The sequence below is a fragment of the Peromyscus maniculatus genome, chromosome 4 (genome assembly GCF_049852395.1).
Source record: "Peromyscus maniculatus bairdii isolate BWxNUB_F1_BW_parent chromosome 4, HU_Pman_BW_mat_3.1, whole genome shotgun sequence".
NCBI lineage: Eukaryota > Metazoa > Chordata > Mammalia > Rodentia > Cricetidae > Peromyscus > Peromyscus maniculatus.
The window spans coordinates 141608201-141626188 of NC_134855.1; the positions used below are offsets into that span (position 1 = coordinate 141608201).

At 50.5% G+C, this 17988-nt stretch overlaps 2 protein-coding genes across 28 annotated transcripts in view; one reads left to right on the forward strand and one right to left on the reverse strand.

Moving 5' to 3' along the window:
- The window catches only part of Zmynd8 (zinc finger MYND-type containing 8), a 102126-nt gene extending 96362 nt beyond the window's left edge, over window positions 1-5764 (forward strand). For 16 of the 25 annotated variants that reach the window (XM_042276822.2, XM_006991128.4, XM_076571158.1 and 13 more), the window contains 2 exons: window positions 2807-2890; window positions 4263-5764. In XM_042276822.2, the coding sequence (XP_042132756.2) occupies window positions 2807-2890; window positions 4263-4411 (233 nt within the window). In that variant the 3' untranslated portion in view covers window positions 4412-5764. The remainder of the gene's footprint in view (window positions 1-2806; window positions 2891-4262) is intronic. The other 9 variants (XM_042276825.2, XM_016009395.3, XM_016009398.3 and 6 more) reach the window with 1 other exon arrangement.
- An 11808-nt stretch (window positions 5765-17572) lies between these two features.
- The window catches only part of Eya2 (EYA transcriptional coactivator and phosphatase 2), a 169328-nt gene continuing 168912 nt past the window's right edge, over window positions 17573-17988 (reverse strand). For all 3 annotated transcript variants that reach the window (XM_006991129.4, XM_076571146.1, XM_042276810.2), the window contains exon 16: window positions 17573-17988. This exon is cut by the window's right edge and continues 257 nt beyond it. The gene's annotated coding sequence lies outside the window, so the exon portion shown is untranslated.

The window sequence follows — 17988 nt, forward strand, 5'->3', positions numbered from 1 at the left end:
GGTCAGGTCTATGTTGTCCATCCTGGAAATGGATATCAAACCCTTGAGCTCGTGTGATTAAGGGATGGGATTGCACATTTTATTTTAGATAATTGAAATAGCAACTTTGTTGGTTCGTGGCTACTGGATTGAGCAGCACAACCTGAAACCTGTCCGCTCAGCTTCCCCGGCCCAGGTAGAGCCTCTCCTGGTACCCTGCCTCTATTTCCCTTCTCATAGCCCAGGTAGAGCCTCTCCTGGTACCCTGTCTCCATCTCCCCTCTCACACCTCAGCTCACTTATCCGGCTTCTATTTTGGCACGTCACCATTGTCTTAAGATGAAGCCACTCATTCAGCAATAGTGGCGCACGCCTTTACTCCCAGCACTCAGGATGCAGAGACAGGCCTGGCCTACATAGCGAGTTCCAGGTCAGCCAGAATTACATAGCAAGATGCCATCGCCCTCCCCCCTCCCCCAAAGAAAAAAAACTAAAAACCAAAAAACGGAAGAAGGAGGCATTGACAAGCAAGGGCATTTACAAGTCTAATTGTTGTGAGTTTTATTATTATTACAATTATTTTTTTCTCTTAAAGTGCTGGGCACGGATGCAGTGCTCAGGAGACACCTCATAGCCTTGCCTAGGCCTTCTTTTCTGAGGCTGGTGCTTGCCTTTTTTGAGCCCCAACCCAGCCGACTGGACTGACACTTTATCTCAGGCAATCCTAGACTTGTGGAGATTTCAGAGTGAGTCTTGTCTTGAGTCCAGGGTAAAGAATGAGGCAGGGGTGATGGAGAGCTGCCTCAGGGGGTACAGACGTGAAGGCCTGGACTCTGCACCGTGTGAAAAGCCCGGTGAGAGCGTGTGCCTGTAATTCCCGTGTCCCGTACCCGAGATCTCAGACTCACTGGCCAGACACAGGCTTGAGTGAGAGAGAGACCCTGTCTTTCAAATAAATAAATAAAGGTGGAGAAATGATTGAGGAAGACCCTCATCATTATCTTTGGCCTCCACACTCACAGGTACACACCCCCCACCCCCACAAACTCCCCAAGAGCAGGGGAGGTGGGGGGGGGGACTTCCTGGCGGTGAGTGCTGGGGACACTGTGCAGAAAACAGTCTGAAGCTTCTCGGTCTCTTTTCCCATCAACACTGTCTGTGCTGATGGACCTGTCAGAACAGAAAGAGCCACCCACACTGTTCCTTACTCTTTTTTTTTTTTAATTAAGATTTATTTATTTATTATGTATACAGTGTTTCTCCTGCATGTAAGCCTGCAGACCAGAAGAGGGCACCAGATCTCATTATAGATGATTGTAGTTGCTGGGAATTGAACTCAGGACCTGGAAGAGTTGCCAATGCTCTTGACTGCTGACCCACCTCCCCCCACACCCCCGCCTCACTCTTGACACATTGATGAGTGCCAGAACTCGGTCCTGGGGTCGCTGCCTGTGACATAGCTTGGAGGAAGGAAGGCCTTACGAACGCCAGTGGTCCCGAGCTGCGTGTCTGCATCTGGCCTCAGTGTGGGAATGGAAGGGTCTGTGAGGACAGATGTTAGGGGGGCACCGGCCTCCCCCCACTCCTTCGTCCTTTATACTTGATGGCCTTTTGTGTGGTGTTGGGGATTGAGTTCGGGGTCTCATGTGTGCTGGGGAAACCATGGAGCCATCTCCCCAGCGGCAGCTTGTCCTTTAAGAGTATTAAGCAGAGTGTCCTTGCATACAAGCCCGGGGACTTAGACTAGAGCCGGCAAGGTGTCCTCTGCCTGGCTCCACTGCCGTGCCGGCCCGCCGGGACGTCCTGCTTTCTGACCTGTCTTTAGACTTCATCCGTGGGCTTCCCCTCCCACTCCCTGATTTCTAAGGTCGCTGCTTTATGCAGTCCGACCGCCCCTGGCTGTCAGGAGAGGCAGTCTTTTCTTGTCAGCTGGCCTTCTCCTTCCTGTCACCTGTCACATCCATGCCGCCCCACACGTGGCCTGCTGGCATCCCGACTGAGAACATGTGCACCTCGCTGTCTCTTCTCTCCTCTTTCCTCTCTGAGTGTGAAAAGTTGCAACCCCACGATTCCCTTTGCAGTGACTCTGACGCCACTCATCGCCCAGGCACATGGCCCGCTGTGGTGATCTTCCCTTCCTTTCCTTCTTTCTCCTAATTCCAGTGTCCACCTGCTGAACTCTTTAGGACTTCCACTTGCTGTGTAGCCAAGGCTGGCCTCAAAGTCATAATCCTCCTGCCTCAGCCTCCCGAGGGTTGGGGTGGCAGGTGTGTACCAGCACACTTGGCTTTCCTGAGGATTTGGGGTGGGGCTCTTTGGATGTGGTCTCTGGATGTCCTTTTATCGTGGCCTCAGGTTTAGTCCGCTGGTCGCTGCTGGCTGCTGTCCCCTGTTGTCCTCAGTGTAGTATCTTTGCCAGCCTTCCCGCTCTTCACAGATAACCAGTCCATTCTCCTCTGCTCTGCTGTGTGGTGTCTGCTACCCTAGTGCACCTCAATCCAGCCTCAGTTTCCCTGCTAGAATCAGGCTTTTGGCAGAGCTTATGGTTCGCAGAGTTTAGTTTTCAAAATCCTGAGAATTTGTGGCTTGTAAATCCTGGGTCGCTTTTACGTCCCTGTATGTCCACTTTCCCTCTGTGGTGCTGTGTCCAGCAACCCTGTTTGTGGTTTGCACACATTTTCAAAAGCCCCAGGCACCTGCGAGCACATCCAATTAGGTGGCAGATGTGCAGGAGCGGCTAGCCCGTCGGTGACCATGATTGTCGTCCCCTGGGGTTGTGTGGAATTTGAGCTGTGACAGACTCTAAGGCTACCTGTGCTCTCTTCAGTTAGCAAGAGGTGTGACAAGCAACCTGCCTATACCCCAACCACTACAGACCACCAGCCGCACCCCAACTACCCATCCCAGAAGTGTAAGTATGACCCTGTCTCATGGGAGCTGCCGGGAGTCATTCCTGGCATGCAGAAGCCTCGTTTTTTGTGTGTTTGTGTGTGTCTTTGTGGGCGTGTCCTGTCCTTCGAGTCTCCCTCTGCTCTGCGGTCTTATCTGTACTTTGCAAACTGAGGTCCGACCGTGTAGGGTTGGCTTTTCGGGGCTTTTGTTTTGTCTCAGCTGATACTGCATCTCCCCTGCCATGACCGATCACGTCAGCCAGCATCCTGGACCCAGTTCATTTGAGGCTCAGGCCTGAGGATCCTGGGATCTCCAGTTCTGTCTTTAGTGTCCCCACTGATCTTGGCTCTCCCCAGAGCTGGAAGGACTCGGCGAGGTGTGACTACAGCCGTGCCAGCCCCTCGAAGATTATAGTGTAGCTAGGAATAGGAACGTGCATAAGAGGGCAGTTTGGAATTGCCCTCTGCCTGTTAGGACACTGTCTGCCCCCTTCTGGCTGAATGTAGAAGCAACTGGAGCATTCTCTGCACATACTTTGTGACAGACAGACAGACAGACAGAAGTGCAGTCTCTTAGGGGCAGCAGCAGCCCTTCCTCACTGGCTCCGTTCCTTCTCTAAGCTTGACGCTCTGAAGCTCAGGAGAGTTAGAGAACCTGGAAGCTTAGTGAATGGTCACAGAAGTAAGGGGTCTTAGTGGACAGCCATGAAGGCCGTCATCGCCGCCGCCAGCACCGCCCACAGATTGGGGCTGTGGTCCTCTTCCAAGAGAGCGGCAATACTCTTCTCTTAGCATTCTCTTTGCCTCAACCGCTACCTAGCCTGGTACCTGTGTGTCCTCAAAACCATCCCAGGTGTCAGCTGGGGTCTGTTTCAGTCACTGACCCCTGACATGATCCTTACTAGGAGTCCATGGGGTCTGTGTCCAGGGGGGCTTAGCCACCTCATCTGCTCCTCATTTCTTCTCTTTTCCAATCTCTTCCTGGTTTGGATGTGAGTCTTTTCAATTACCTAAGAGCCCTGTTAACATCGGGAGACCATGTGCCGGATTCCAAGGGTCTTTCTCCAAGACCAATGTCAGGCAGAGTGCATGGGCCCTGTGGTATCATTCAGTCACTTAACAAGGGCCAGGCTCCCCTGTCGATGGGGCACCATCACTCACTAACCTTCATGTACCTGCAAGTACGACCCCCTGCTGATCTTCCAGTCAGCTGTGGTTAAAGCCCCCAAATGAGCTGTCCCTCTGCTCTGTATGCCTCCAGAGAAGGGGTCTCAGTGGTAGCTGTGGTACAATGGGGGTTGTCCAGCTGGAGGGGAGGAGGTAGCGCCCAGCTGGGGGAGGAGTCGAGGGGAGGTGGGCAGGAGAGTTGAGCTTGCTGCCTTTCCTCCACAGACCATTCCCGGAGCAGCAAGACAGGTTTGTGGAGCAGCAGTGAGGAGAAGCGAGCGTCGGCCCGCTCCGAGCACAGTGCAGGGACCAGCGCGAAGAACCTCATACCCAAAGAGTCGCGGGAGTCCCGCCTTGACGCCTTCTGGGACTAGGGGTGCATCGTGAGCCAGAATACCTCCCCGTGGGGGGGGAAAGAACCCAAACAACCGGAAGCAACAGTAACTGGAGAACAGCCACCTTTCCGATCCCCACACTCAGGCTCTGCCCGTGGGCTTGGCTGCAGGGCAGCAACTGGACTCCATCCCAGCATGGGCCTTGACTGGGACTGCCGGACCTCGTGAGCCCAACACTTGAGGTGGAAGTAGGTACACTTTGTGACGTCACTGACCTAGCCTACCTTCCATTTCATATCTATACTGACCTTAACTTATAAAAAAGAAAAACAAGTTATATATATATAAAAAAAATCTACAACGAAAAGAATGTTTTGATAATCCAGAGGGCTGGCTAGTTAGTCCTCTGGCCTCACTGTGGTGTCAGGGCTGGGCCCAGGGATTGCTGTTCTCACACAGGTCCTCCTCCCTGGATCCCCAGGGGAGGGAGGAAGCCGCTGTCACTCGGCAGCACACCACGATCGGAGCTCCCAGGCTATGCTGTCCTGGACCCGCTACACCAAGCCATCGGCCCCTCACAGACCCTACAAGACGATGTTGTGAAACACAAGTTTGCTGGGCTCGAAGGACAGAGAGAAGCATGTGTGATTGTGATCTCGGCTGTGGTTCCCCAAGAGGCAAAGCAGCCTGCCGTTTACAGAAGGTCCACACAAACAATCCCCGCGCCATCGTGGATGCGGATGGCATTCGCGTGCGGCTACCTCTTCTCTCTGTGGAGTGCTTTCCATAAACACTCACACCTAGCTATGAAGAGATAGGCGTCTCAGAAGCAAGGACTCAAAAGCAAGGTGCACGCTGAGGACATGTGAGCCCGCGGATGGAGCATGTATGTATTATTTATATGCTGGAGTTCTACGTTTTTATGTAAGCATGAAACACAGGCAGTGTGAGAGAAAGCCAAGACCGGTCATGCTGTCCCGTTAACGCTACGTCTGCTGTAGTTCCATTTTGTATGTTGTGTAAAACGAGCATCGATCGAAGCAAAAGATGATGTGTGTATATGAGAAAAATTAATTGTATATCATTCCAGTACATTCCGTTGTACATTTTAGTCTTCGTTTACTATCTCTTCATTGTTGATAAGAAAATGCAAGCTGTGCATTGTCCAGCTAGTTTACGCCTACTAGAGAAGGAAGGAAGAAATGCTAGAAGAAAACCGGAGAGAAAGAACATTTGTGAATTGAATTACAGTTGTCAAAAAACAAAACAAAAAAAAAACCAATCTAGCCTAGCTGGCCTTATTTGGGAAGCGTAACTGCTTTTAGCATATGGGAGTATTTTTTCACATTTTCTTTGTATAAAATTTGTATTAAACTTAAATATCTTTTTTGATGATGGTGTTTCTTTGTGACTGAGCCAGTGGTCTCTCGCGGTTATAATCTTTTGGGATCTCTCCTCTCAACATCCCAATTTTTTCAGATTCTTCACCTTTTTTTTTTTTAAATTAAACTTTTGACAAAATGGTTAGATCGTGACAGTCTCCCATGGGTGAGGGTGTGGCTGTGTCAGGTACGAATGGCCAAATACAAGAGGAAAGTCCCCTGAGATCGGGGGTACCCTAGAGGGGTGGCCCTGGGCAGGTACTTTCTTTCCAGTCAGGGTAGCTGCAGTCTCCCTGAGGCCAAGCAGAGGGCTGGGCCACCAGGTTCTGTGAGAGTGCTAGTGCCATCCTGGAAGCCCTGGTCCATCGGCCTCTGGCTCTAGGCTAGAAGGTCCATCTTGGAAGGCTGGCATTCCCAGGGTTTTCTGGGTAGAGTTACCCACGTCTCTGGCCTGGGGCACATGTGTGCACATGATGTGCCTCTGTGTGGGCGTATGCATGTGTAGGGTGTGGGTTCTGAGGAGGGGGGCTGTGAGAGTGTTTCCTTTTAACCCTGAGAGTCCCCAGGTGTTAAAAGGGTTGTTGAAGGGCACCCTCAGAAAGAAGCTTCTGGGCCCCCTCCTCCTTTGCCCCTCACCCCTCCTACCCCAAGCCTTCCACAGAGGAAAGGACGTAAAGAACTGACTTGCTCATTCAGGGTAGAAAAATGGTGGGTTTTTTTTTTGTTGTTTTATTTATTTATTTATTTATTTATTTATTTATTTATTTATTTATTTATTTATTATTTTTTTAAAGATTTATTTATTTATTATGTATACAGCATGTATGCCTGCAGGCCAGAAGAGGGCACCAGATCTCATGACAGATGTTGTGAACCACCATGTGGTTGCTGGGAATTGAACTCAGGACCTCTGGAAGAGCAGTCAGTGCTCTTAACCTCTGAGCCATCTCTCCAGCCCGTTGTTTTATTTTTAATGTGAAGTTTAGGACTGGACTATGGCTCAGTTGGTAGGGTGCTGACCTAGCATGCACAAGGCCCTGAGTTTGGTCCCCAGCACTTCCTGGAACTGGGAATGGGAGCACATGCCTACAATCCCAGCACTTGGGAGGGGGAGGCAGGAGAATCACAACTTCAAAGTCACCCTTGGCTAGGTAGTGAGTTCAAGACCAGCTTGAACTACACGGGACCCTGTCTCAAATAAAAGAGTGAATAAATAAATGATGTGAACCTTGATTTTTATCATTCATTCAACTGCCAAATGCAGTCACATGACTCCCGCTTGCAGATTTGTAAGAGTCTGTATCAAGACCCTTCCAGCCACCCTGCTCTCCCCTGGCCTTGAATGTCCCTCAGTGTCTAGCATTTACACAGTGCAGACTTCTCTATATATACACAAGTGAGCATTTGACACACTTTTGGTTGCCTGGTTTCACTTAGATTTCAAGTCCACGTACAGAATGTCCTCATTCTTTTTACTGTCCTGTGGACAGTTGTCACAGTCTGTCCCCGCTGGTCTCCGTGGAGTCATAGTTACAGCCCAGAGGGCCGCCAGTGTGTGGCAGGTAGGTGGAGACTGCATGTCCAGACACAGCTGCAGGCTTCTCGTGACCTTGGAGTGGGCAGAGGGTGTTTGAGGGGCTGGGGACCCTGTGCCTCACACAGGTTACCAATTATTGGAGCTGCATCCCAGGCCCCCGGTTGAGTGTTTTCAGATGCCAGACTCCGAATCTGAGAATGAGAAAAGGTCATGAAGGGGTCTGAACACACAGAAGTGGCCTTGTTCCTTCCCGTTAGCAAGGGACTGCGGGGGTTGATGGCAGAGCCTGGCTAGCCAAAGTGGTTAGTGCAATCCAGTGCCCTCGCCCCCTGGTGGCCATGTGCAGAACTGCAGCCCATAGACGGGAGGCGACCACCGGGGACAGAAAAATGGGTGGAGAGTATTCATTCCAGAGAATTCATTCCAACGCTGTGGTTTGTCAAGCCAAGTATGGGGTACACAGTCATGACCGAAATACGGTTGGTATCGGTCCCCATAGAAATAGCATCCTTGCTGGAAACAAAATCAACCACATACATCATGTTCTAGGTGGCTCCAATTGTTCAAGAAACCTGGACATTATTAAAGCATCTCTTATAAAATTATTTATTTATTTAGTGTGTGTGTGTGTGTGTGTGTGTGTGTGTCTGCCCTGGTGTGCATATGGAGGTTACAGGACAGCTTAGTAAAACTGGCTGTTACCTTCCACCATGTGGGTCCCAGGGACTGAACCCAGGGCATCAAGTTTGGCCACAAGTGCCTTTGCCCAGTGAGCCATCTTGCTGGTTCCTCTGAGACAGGATTTCTCTTGGGTAACAGCCCCTGGCTGTCCTGGAACTCACTCGGTAGACCAGACTGGCCTCGTACTCACAGAGATTCATCTGCCTCTGCCTCCCAAGTGCTAGGATTAAAGATGTGAGACACCACCGCCCGGCTAGGCAACAATTTTTAATGCTGATTGAGTGTTAGAGGCACCTGGGAAAACTTCCAAACAATAAATGCCTGTGGAGCCCCCCACCCCACCCCCAGGAATGACAGCCCCTCTGAGGTGGATTTGGCCAGCAATACTTTCCAGAGCTCCAGGGGTGACCACGATGCTGGGTGAACCCCAAGGCAGGACCATGCATGTAGGGAGGAAGATGGGGGAAGTGGAGGGAGGATTGGGGACCAGGTGGGTACTGAAGAAGGGGAAGAGAGTCAGGCTTTCAGGTTTGCACCGTGTGAACACTGCCCTATGGGAGTGCCACATTGCTGGGAGTGGCTGGTGTTTGTTGCCACCCCTGTGTGAGGAATAAACTCAGCCTTGTGCATTCCAGGCAAGTGATCAACCACAGAGCCATTTTGTTTTGTTTTTGAGACAGCCTCACTGTGTAGGGCTGGCTGGTCCAGAGCTCGCTCTGCAGCCCAAGCTGGCCTCCAGAGATCCTCCTGCCTCAGCCTCCCAAATGCTGGGATTAAAGACATGCACTATCATGCCTGGTTCAAAGTCTTAGATTTTTGAAGTGAATATCCCAAGCTTTATATATAATGGGGTCAGATTTTGAAGGAAAAAAAAAGGGCGGGGGGAGTAGAATAACGGGATTTATGTGTTCTGTGAACCGGTCTGTGGCCGTACAGCTCTTCTCTGCTACACCAGTATCCTGGACGGTAGAGACCCAAACTGCCTCAGCCCTTAGCTTGCTGGTCACCTGGCACACTAGGGAAGAGCTGCAATTACAAACCCACTTCTAACATTTATTAAGCACCTACTGTATGCCAGTCACAGGCCGAGCTCTTGGCCATTCCATCCCACCTGGGGAGGAGGCTTGAAGCTGAGGTGCATCTTGGGGCAAAGCCAGCTCTGGTTCTGACTGTGGGAGAGAGACGTCAACTCTGAAGCCTCAGCTTCCCCAGCTCTAAAATGGGGTGATGGGAGACCCTGTTTCCCAGAAGCACTAGTGGTGCGACATGAGCTGCTTAACTGTCCTCCAGGATGAAAATACGCATGGCAGCCAGGCACGGTGGGGCGTGCCTGTGTGTGTGACTCCTCAGGCAAGAGACTGAGGCAGGAGGATGGCTTGACACACAGAGGCCCCCAACTCTGAAGAGGGAAGAAGAATGACACTGTCCATTACTGAATGTGAACGGCACTCACGTACTTAAGGGTGTGTCACAAAGCCGTGTCTACCTGTGACTGCACCTGACAGGAAGCCACCTAAGGGGGCGGGGCTCATTCTGGCTCACAGTCTGAGGAGGGATGCAATCCTTAGGGTGGTGAAGAAGGGCGGCAGGCAGGTGAGGTGGCTGGTCACATGTATCCAGGAAGCAGAGAGCAGACAGGAAGTGAAGCCGGATACCAAAGCTTTAGGGCCGCCTCTCGAGACCCATCTCCTCCCTGGAGGCTCCGCTTCTTAGGGGTCTCCAGCCTTCCAAGTGAGCACCGCCAGCTGGGGCCACCCGGTCCGGTGTTGTCCATCCCTACTGTTGTATCAATGCCACAGCCCACCGTCTGGGAAACGCTGGTGTTGAACAAGCCATGGCGAATAAAACTTAAGGACTTCAAATTTATGAGAAGGAAACAAGCTCAGGTGCCATGGCTAGCCCATGAACCTCACCGCTGGGAGGTGGTCCAGCCTGGACTCCCATGCAGGGCCCTCAACTTAGGCTGGACAGCTGCTGTTCACAGGACAATATTCACACACACACTCTCTCTCTCCCCCTCCCTTTCTTCCCCCTCTCCCTCCCTCTCCCCCTCTCTTCACGTTCTTCTGTGTCTGTCTCCCCCACACCCCCCTTCCACTCACAGTGAAGAGAACACCTAGCCTTCAGTCAGAAGAGACTTACTGCCCATTTCTAGCCACAGATGTAATGGTGAATTTTAGTTTTTGAATTTTTTGTCCCCGTCTTGAAACAGGGACTCAATTGGTCTGAGTCTGGCCTCAAACAGACGACAGGCATGTGCCACCGTCCCTGTGTGATGTTGATATTTAAAGCCAGTGTTTGGTCAAAGCTGACTTATCGCCATCCTAGAATGAGCTACTGTGTATAAACGAATGCTACCAGGTGTGGTGGTGCACGCCGGAACACTTGGAAGGTGGAGGAGGCAGGAGAATCGGGAATGCAAGGCCAGTCTCTGCTACCTGGCAAGTTGGAGGCCAGCCTGGGCTCCATGGGACTCTGTCTCAAGGAATCAAAGTCAAAACAAACCTCTTAAATAAAAATAAAATAAACAGCATTTCCTCAAACAATCTAAATGACGATAACAATTTTACTGTGGAAAATGAGAGAGTCCATGTTTAAGTCTGAATTGAACCCTTTCGGCTGTCTCTCACAGACAGGGCATCATGTCTGAGTGTGGACCACTGACAAAGGTGCGCTTCTGTTAATTCTTGGGCTGTTCTATGGCTCTGCAAAATCCTGTCTAGGGGAGGTTCATCCAACTGCTGGCACCTGGTCCCACAGCTTGTGGTCACACTGCCACCCGGTGGTCACTGGTGAGCATAGCACCACTGGCACTGACTGCCTTGTAGCAAGTGGTCTAATGATCTTTCTTTCTTTCTTTCTTTCTTTCTTTCTTTCTTTCTTTCTTTCTTTCTTTCTTTCTTTCTTTCTTTCTTTCTTTCTTTCTTTCTTTCTTTCTTTCTTTCTTTCTTTCTTTCTTTCTTTCTTTCTTTCTTTCTTTCTTTCTCTTTCTTTCTCTCTCCCTCCTTCCCTCCCTCCCTCCCTATCTATCATCTATCATCTATATATCTATTATCTACCAGTCATCAATCAACCTATATCAATCACCTATCTCTATCTTCTATCAGAAGAGACAGAAGCCAGCGCAGCAGAGGGATGGAACAGAGCTGGCAGGAGCAGGCAGGCCTTTCCTACTCAGTTCTGTTTTGATCTCTGTGATGTAACTACCTCGGTGGGATCATGTAAATACATCATGATGGTGAGATTTGAGATCTGTGCCATAAAGTTTATGTTGCTCATAAAATGAAAAACCTAATAACAAAATTTAAAATCCAGGAAGCAGCCCTGTGACCAGGCCACCAATATCCCCTTCAAACCCAGGCGTGTGGAAAGCATCAGTTGGATCACATGGTGTTCCTGCCTACGTCTTCCCAGGTCTTTTCAAGAAAATAAGATCCCCAATCCAAGGCCAACTGGGTTCCATGTGTCCATCTGCTTTTTAGTCTTGGCCCCCAGCACTTCCTTAAGTTTCCTTTATTCTAACCCCCATCCCCTCCCACACCCCCAATTTTCATACCTTCCCTCCCTTCCTTAGAACAATTTCTCTAGCCTCCATCCCTTCTGTCTGGGCCCAAATGTCACCTCAATTCTGTGCCATCTACAGCATGTGATCCCAATGTTTGCGTCTAGCCTGTCACCCTAGACTGGTGAGGACAGTAGCCTCTGGCTTTGAGAAATCAGAGTCACTTCTTATACTAAAAGCTAAAATCTCTTGAGCCAGGTATGGTGGCACATGTCTGTGATCCCAGCCCTTTGGAGGCTGAGGCGGGAAGATTGCCAGGATTTCATGACCAGTCTGGGCTACATGGTGAGACCCTATTTTAAAAGTGAAAAATTAAGCTGGGCATGGGGCACACTTTTAGTCCCAGCAGTAGGTAGGCAGAGGCAAGCAGACCTCTGTGAGTTTGAGGTCAGCTCTGTCTATGTAGAGAGTTCCAGGACAGCCAGGCTACATAGTGAGACCCTGCCTCAAAAATAAAAACAATAGATTAAAAAAAAAACACCCTAAAATAAACTAAATGTCATCCAACAAGAAGATTTCAGGAGTTTACCCCCAGGACAGGTACTGGGGACCCCCTCTCTGTGACAGATATTGCCATCTCTTTCAAGAGATCCCATCAACTGGTTTTCTCAAAGGGGCCTAACCCAGGCCTCTATCATGGACTCATCTGTTCATCTAACATTCAACTATCTACCATCCACACATCCATCTGTGTACCACTCACCTAGCTATTCATCCAGTTATCCACCCAGGAATATATCCACATATCCATCCATCCATCCATCCATCCATCCATCCATCCATCCATCCATCCATCCATCCATCCATCCGTCCATATATCCATGCATCCACATACCTACCCGCTCCCACCCATCAATCAATTGCCCACTCTAGCCACGCCTTCTCCGCTCCTCCTTCCATTCCCAAGGGTCCTTTCTGCAACACAATCTCTGACATACACAGAGATGAGAACGATACTACCCTGTCTGCAACCACCCTGAGACTGCAGACTGTTAGTCTGTCAGACCAGCTTGACAGAAGCCATCACGACAGAAAAAGAACGAAATTAAGGGTAAGGTCATCTTCTCCCCTAGATCTTTCCCTGTATGTAGTGCTAAAACTTGACTCCTCTCTCTCTCTCTCTCTCTCTCTCTCTCTCTCTCTCTCTCTCTCTCTCTCTCTCTCTCTCTCTGTTCTTGTTTTGAGACAAGCTTTCTCTGTGTAGTCCTGACTGTCCTAGAACTTGCTCTGTAGATCAGGTTGGCCGTGAACTCAGAGATCTGCCTGTTTCTGCCTCCTGAGTTCTGGGATTAAAAGTGTGTGCCACCACTGCCCAGCTATATTTCTTTTTTTTTTTTCAAAGAGTATTTATATTTATTTATGTGTATGTGCATGTCTATATGAGGGCCTACCAATGTGCAGGTGCCGATGGAGAGCATCAGATCCCATGGAGCAAGTTATAGGTAGTTGTGACCTGCCCAATATGGGTGCTGGGAACCAAACTTAAGTTCTCTGGAAGAGCAGTACGTACTTTTTGTTTTGTTTTTTAAAGATCTATTTATTTATTATGTACACAGTGTTCTGTCTGCATGCATGCCTGCAGGCCAGAAGAGGGCACCAGGTCTCTTTATAGATGGTTCTGAGCCACCATGTGGTTGCTGGGAATTGAACTCTGCACCTCTGGAAGATCAACCAGTGCTCTTAACCTCTGAGCCATCTCTCCAGCCCAGCAGTAAGCAGTCTTAACTGCCTTGTTCTCTCCAGAGCCCCCTGAAGTTTTCTAACGAAAGACACAAGAAAAACCCATGTATGTAAGTTGCTCAGCTCCCAACAGAAGTCCCCTCAGAGTAAGTGTAGTAGTGGCAGAAAGTGTGATGCTAGGTCACAACGGCAGGTGCTACGTGTGCAAGAAGGGTGTGAGGTCCTTGGTACCCAGGGGTCCCTGAGCATGCACGATGTGGAGTCCCAGGGTGCCTGGGCTCTGCTCTCTGTCCACTCCTCCTGGAAGCCATTTCAGCCAATCAGACCCTTCCAGTCATCCTGGGGAAACCCAGGCTGGCAGAGTGCTGAGAAATGGATGAGAGAGTAAGACGTTAGGGGCTGTACCTGCACTGTCCGTCTGTCTGTCTGACCATCACACGCTCACTCCACATTGCAGCCTGTGCACCTTCTTACACAATGCTTTCGTTTAGCTCCCTGTCTGTCTGACCCGAGGCCATCAGCCGTAGGTCAGGTTAACCGAGGTGGGAAGGTGTCCTGGTTTGGTTTTTCTGTCATCTAGACACAAGCTAGAGTTGTGTGAGAAGAGGGAACTTCAGTTGAGAAAGTGCCCCCAGCTGGCCTGTGGGCAAGCCTGTGGTACATTTTCTTGGTTGGTGTAGGAGGGTCAAGCTCACTGTGGGTGGTGCCACCTAGTGGTCCTGGGTGCTATGAGAAGGCAGGCTGAGCAAGCCATGAGAAGCAAGCCAGTAAGCAGTGCTCCTCCATGGCTTCTGCTTCAGTTCCTGCTCCCGGGTTCCTGCCTTGAGTTCCTGCTCTGACTTCCCTCTGTGATGGAGACCTGAGAGTTGTAAGCTGGACTAAATCTTTTTCTCTCCAAGTTACTTTAGAAAGGTCACAGAGTTTTATTAATTTAGAATTAAGTACCAATAAAACCCTAACCGAGATAGAAGAATCGCCATAAATATGGGCAGTCCTATCCCAGGGGTTGGGGTTCCAAACTGCATGAGAAGGAAGAGTGAGGTGAGCAGCAGCATTCATCTGTTTGCTTCCGACTGTGGTTGCCATGTGACCAGCCCTCCGAGCGCCTGCTGCTGTGGCCCGCTCCCCTCGACAATGGACCGTACCTTCCACCTGTGAACAAAACACACCTTCACTTCCCTAGGTTGTTTTTGTCATACATTTTGTTCCAGAAAAGTAACCAATAGGCCTTCCAAACTACTTATTAATCATTCATTCCCCACCCTATCATCTATCCATTATCATCTCCACTAATCAAACCATTGTCCATCCATTCATTTCACCACACAACTATCCATCCAACCCTTTGTCCATCCATGCACCATGATCTATCCAGCCATCCAGCTCATCACTCAGCATAGGTACCCATCCATCCACCCATCCACCCACCCATCCATCTTTTTTGCCTTCCAATTGCTCAAGTATCCATTCCCTTGAACATGTACCCACTCCTGACCCAACCACTTAGCCATCCATCCATCCAAACACTTGTCCAATGGCCATGACACACCTCACCACCCACCCACCCACCTACCTCCAGCTCCACAGTCACTCAGGGATGAATTCTGAGAAGTGACTATCTGTAAGGTGATCATCATCACGTGGCTATGATAATGTCCTACTTTGCTTTCTGCAACTGTGTGGAAACACAGACCCAAATTAACTTAAGGAAGGAAGGAAAGGATTTATTTGGCTTACGCTTCCAGGTCACAGTCCATCATTGAGAGAATGCTGTGGATATCGCTCTGTATAAATAAAATGCTGATTGGCCAGTAGCCAGGCAGGAAGTATAGGTGGGACAAGCAGAGAAGAGAATTCTGGGAACAGGAAAGCTGAGTCAGGAGATGCTGCCAGCTGCCACCATGAGTACCAACATGTAAGATACTGGTAAGCCACGAGCCATGTGGCAAGGTATAGATTTATAGAAATGGGTTAATTTAAGATAGAAGAACTAGATAACAAGAAGCCTGCCACAGCCATACAGTTTATAAGTAATATGAGTCTCTGTGAGTTTACTTGGTTGGGTCTGAGCTGCTGCGGGACTGGTGAGTGAGAGAAATTTGTCCTGACCGTGGGCAAGGCAGAACTGGAGAAAACAGCTACAAGAGAAGTCAAGACAGGATCCTGGACGCAGAAACTGAAGTAGAGACCGTGGAGGAACTCAGCTTACTGGCTTACTCTTCCTGGCTTGCTCAGCTACCTGTCTTATATAGTCCATGCCCACCTGCCTAGGGACGCTACTGCCCACAGTGAGCTGGGCCCTGCTACATCTATCAGCAATTAAAATGCCTTGCAGACATGCCTACAGGCCATTCTGATCTGGGCAATTCTTCCCCTGAGGTTCTTCCTTCCCAGGTGACTTCAGATTTATGTCAAATTGACACCTGAAGCTGTGACATAAGGACCATTGTTGTGTGTACCTTCCTTTGTCTACTGAAATATTCTGTAATGCAATGTAGAGTCTAATCAGGAAGTGTCTCCCACACCTGCTGACAGTCTTCTGGTAACTGACCTTCTAGCTCGGCTCCCATGACACAGTCACCTCCTTCAGTGTGGCTTCAGGGATCCTAGGAAAACCTAGGAGGAGCCTATGTGTCTTTCGGTGTCAATCAGATGGACGTAGTCCTGCTCAGCGAAGGCTCACAGTGTCCTCAACACCTTCCTGATGTCCTTCCCACCCCTTACACTGGCTTATTAACCTATTTCCTGTCCTCTTCAAAGCTAAGTCCCACGACTGGATAGATGGACGTTGACGTTACTGGAGAGCATTTGGCAGTTCTTTTCCATTTGTTGGGTAATAGATCACCACTGCTGGTGACTTTCCTTTGGGGGACAAGCCCCTCAGCTGTCTGAGAACTCGAGTTCCTGGAAAGAAGTCATATCTGATTAGGAGCTTTCACTACAGGCGGACTCAGTTTAGAACTGCCGCGATTGCGGAGAGGTTGGAGTATTACGGACCCTGAGCCTAACTACGATTTACCTTGGGCTATCCTTAGCCCCCAACAGCCATTTCTTGCTTACCCAGCTGTGTCTGACATCTTTGTGATCAAAAGTTGAAACTTTTGGAATATATTGACAGACCACTGGCTTCCACCAACGCGACAGCTAAGTGTGCCATCGGACAGCACCGGAGACCCTAGCTCTGCTGTAACCGGCTCTGCAGCACCAAGGGCTGCTGCACCTGGCTCTACTGCACCCGGCTCTGCAGCACCCAGCTCTGCAGCACCCAGGTCCGCAGCACCCAGGTCTGCTGCACCCGGCTCTGCAGCACCCAGGTCTGCTGCACCCGGCTCTGCTGCACCCAGGTCTGCAGCACCCAGGTCTGCAGCACCTGGCTCTGCTGCACCCGGCTCTGCAGCACCCAGGTCTGCAGCACCCAGGTCTGCTGCACCCAGGGCTGCACCCGGCTCTGCAGCACCCAGGTCTGCAGCACCCGGCTCTGCTGCACCCAGGTCTGCAGCACCCAGGTCTGCAGCACCTGGCTCTGCTGCACCCGGCTCTGCAGCACCCAGGTCTGCAGCACCCAGGTCTGCTGCACCTAGGTCTGCTGCACCCAGGGCTGCACCCGGCTCTGCAGCACCCAGGTCTGCAGCACCCAGGTCTGCAGCACCCAGGTCTGCAGCACCTGGCTCTGCTGCACCCGGCTCTGCAGCACCCAGGTCTGCTGCACCCAGGTCTGCACCCGGCTCTGCAGCACCCGGCTCCGCTGCACCCGGCTCTGCCGCACCCGGCTCCCCTGCACCCGGGTCTGCAGCACCCGGGTCCGCTGCACCCGGCTCCGCTGCACCCGGGTCTGCAGCACCCGGCTCCGCTGCACCCGGGTCTGCAGCACCCGGGTCTGCTGCACCCGGCTCTGCAGCACCCAGGTCTGCAGCACCCGGCTCTGCAGCAACCTGTCTCCTCGATGCTCCCATGGTGTGTTTTTAGAAAGTCTGAGTCTATGACCTTCTTTGTTCTGTTGTTATGAGACTTCATGAAACTGTCACCATGCTGGGAGGTGGAATTTGGGGTAACCTAATATGTACTCCTGGGCTGTGGCCACTCTTATTTGGCTGCAGGACAAACTGTCTCTTATGTCCTTTGAGGTGAGAGCTGTGTGTTTTATTGTTTTCATGTCAACGTCCCCAAACCCAGCTTCCTGGATAGAACATGGCTCAGATTTGGTCAAGGAAATGCCGATACTGTGTGCTGTAGGTGAGGCCCCTCCCCACTTCACTGAAACCAGTTCAAGTTCAAATCGGATTTTATTATTTTGCAACTTGAAAAAGCCGACATGTGGAAGCCTAAACAACAGGTAAAAGTTACCGTGACCTTCCATCTTCAAATGTAAACGTGGCTTTATTTAATGCCTTTATCCATCATCACAAAGTACCTCTTCCTTCCCGGGGTCCCCCTTTCCCTACAAAGTAAGATAGCGGCATAAGGCACGCGCACTGTCCACATGACATCAGGGAGGATCGTGGAAAAGTAAGTAAGCGAGAGGCATCCCCACAGCCTGACTGCCTCCCCCACCAATGTCCAGAGGATGACTGTCCCTGAAGCACAGAACTGGGAACCACCCCACAGCCAGTTTAGAACCCCGAACCAGACTAACGGCCAAGAAACCACAGCACAGGGACCAGAGGATAACGTGAGTAATGGGGATCAGTTCATAAATTAAAAAGAAGAGAACAAGATGAGCTGCCCCCCCATGCCCTCTCAAGCCGATGCACCCTCATTTACGTCTCTGGGCTTC